At 64.1% G+C, this 549-nt stretch overlaps 1 protein-coding gene across 1 annotated transcript in view; it reads right to left on the minus strand.

Annotated features, from left to right (window-relative positions):
- Positions 1 to 549, minus strand: part of LOC104128923 (ATP-dependent 6-phosphofructokinase, muscle type-like) — a 7675-nt gene that overhangs the window by 4293 nt on the left and 2833 nt on the right. Inside the window, exons 4-7 of the mRNA XM_009641780.1 lie at positions 490 to 549; positions 320 to 415; positions 123 to 215; positions 7 to 41 (exon numbers count right to left, since the gene is read on the minus strand). The exon at positions 490 to 549 is cut by the window's right edge and continues 27 nt beyond it. Of these exons, the coding sequence (XP_009640075.1) occupies positions 7 to 41; positions 123 to 215; positions 320 to 415; positions 490 to 549 (284 nt within the window). The remainder of the gene's footprint in view (positions 1 to 6; positions 42 to 122; positions 216 to 319; positions 416 to 489) is intronic.

Consider the following 549-nt stretch of genomic DNA (forward strand, 5'->3'; position numbering starts at 1 on the left):
TCCAGCAGAGCCATGACGGCTTCAACTCCCATCCGGCTGCCCTGCGGGGACAGGGACAGGGATGTCACCCCCCACCCTGGAGCTCTTCTTCTCCAGGGCTGGGGTGGGAGGGAGCTCCCTACCAGGATGCGGTCGAAGGCGGAGGGCGTCCCACCGCGCTGGACGTGGCCCAGGATGGTGACACGGGTGTCATATCCCAAACGTTTCACCACCAGCTGCAAGACAGGGATGCGCCTGGATCCGGCCCCGCAGCAGGGCCAGGAAAGGGCTGGGAAAAGGGAAAAAAAAAAAAAAAAAGGGGGTTCCCCTCCCCGCTCACGGTTTTGATGTCGTCGGAGGTGATGGGTTTGCCGTGCTTGTTGATGGCTCCCTCGGCCACGATGATGATGTTCAGCCTCGAGCCGCCCACGCGGGTCTGGAGGGGGGGAAAATGGGGGGTGACGACAGGGATGGGGACGGGGACCAGGCGCCCACCGGAGCCCGTCCAACCTCCGTCAGCCTCCGGCACAAGTGGTCTTCCCAGTCATCCTCAGGGGGGGACTCGGGGAT

The sequence above is a fragment of the Egretta garzetta genome, unplaced genomic scaffold (genome assembly GCF_000687185.1).
Source record: "Egretta garzetta isolate BGI_Z169 unplaced genomic scaffold, ASM68718v1 scaffold157, whole genome shotgun sequence".
NCBI classification, from domain to species: Eukaryota; Metazoa; Chordata; class Aves; order Pelecaniformes; family Ardeidae; genus Egretta; species Egretta garzetta.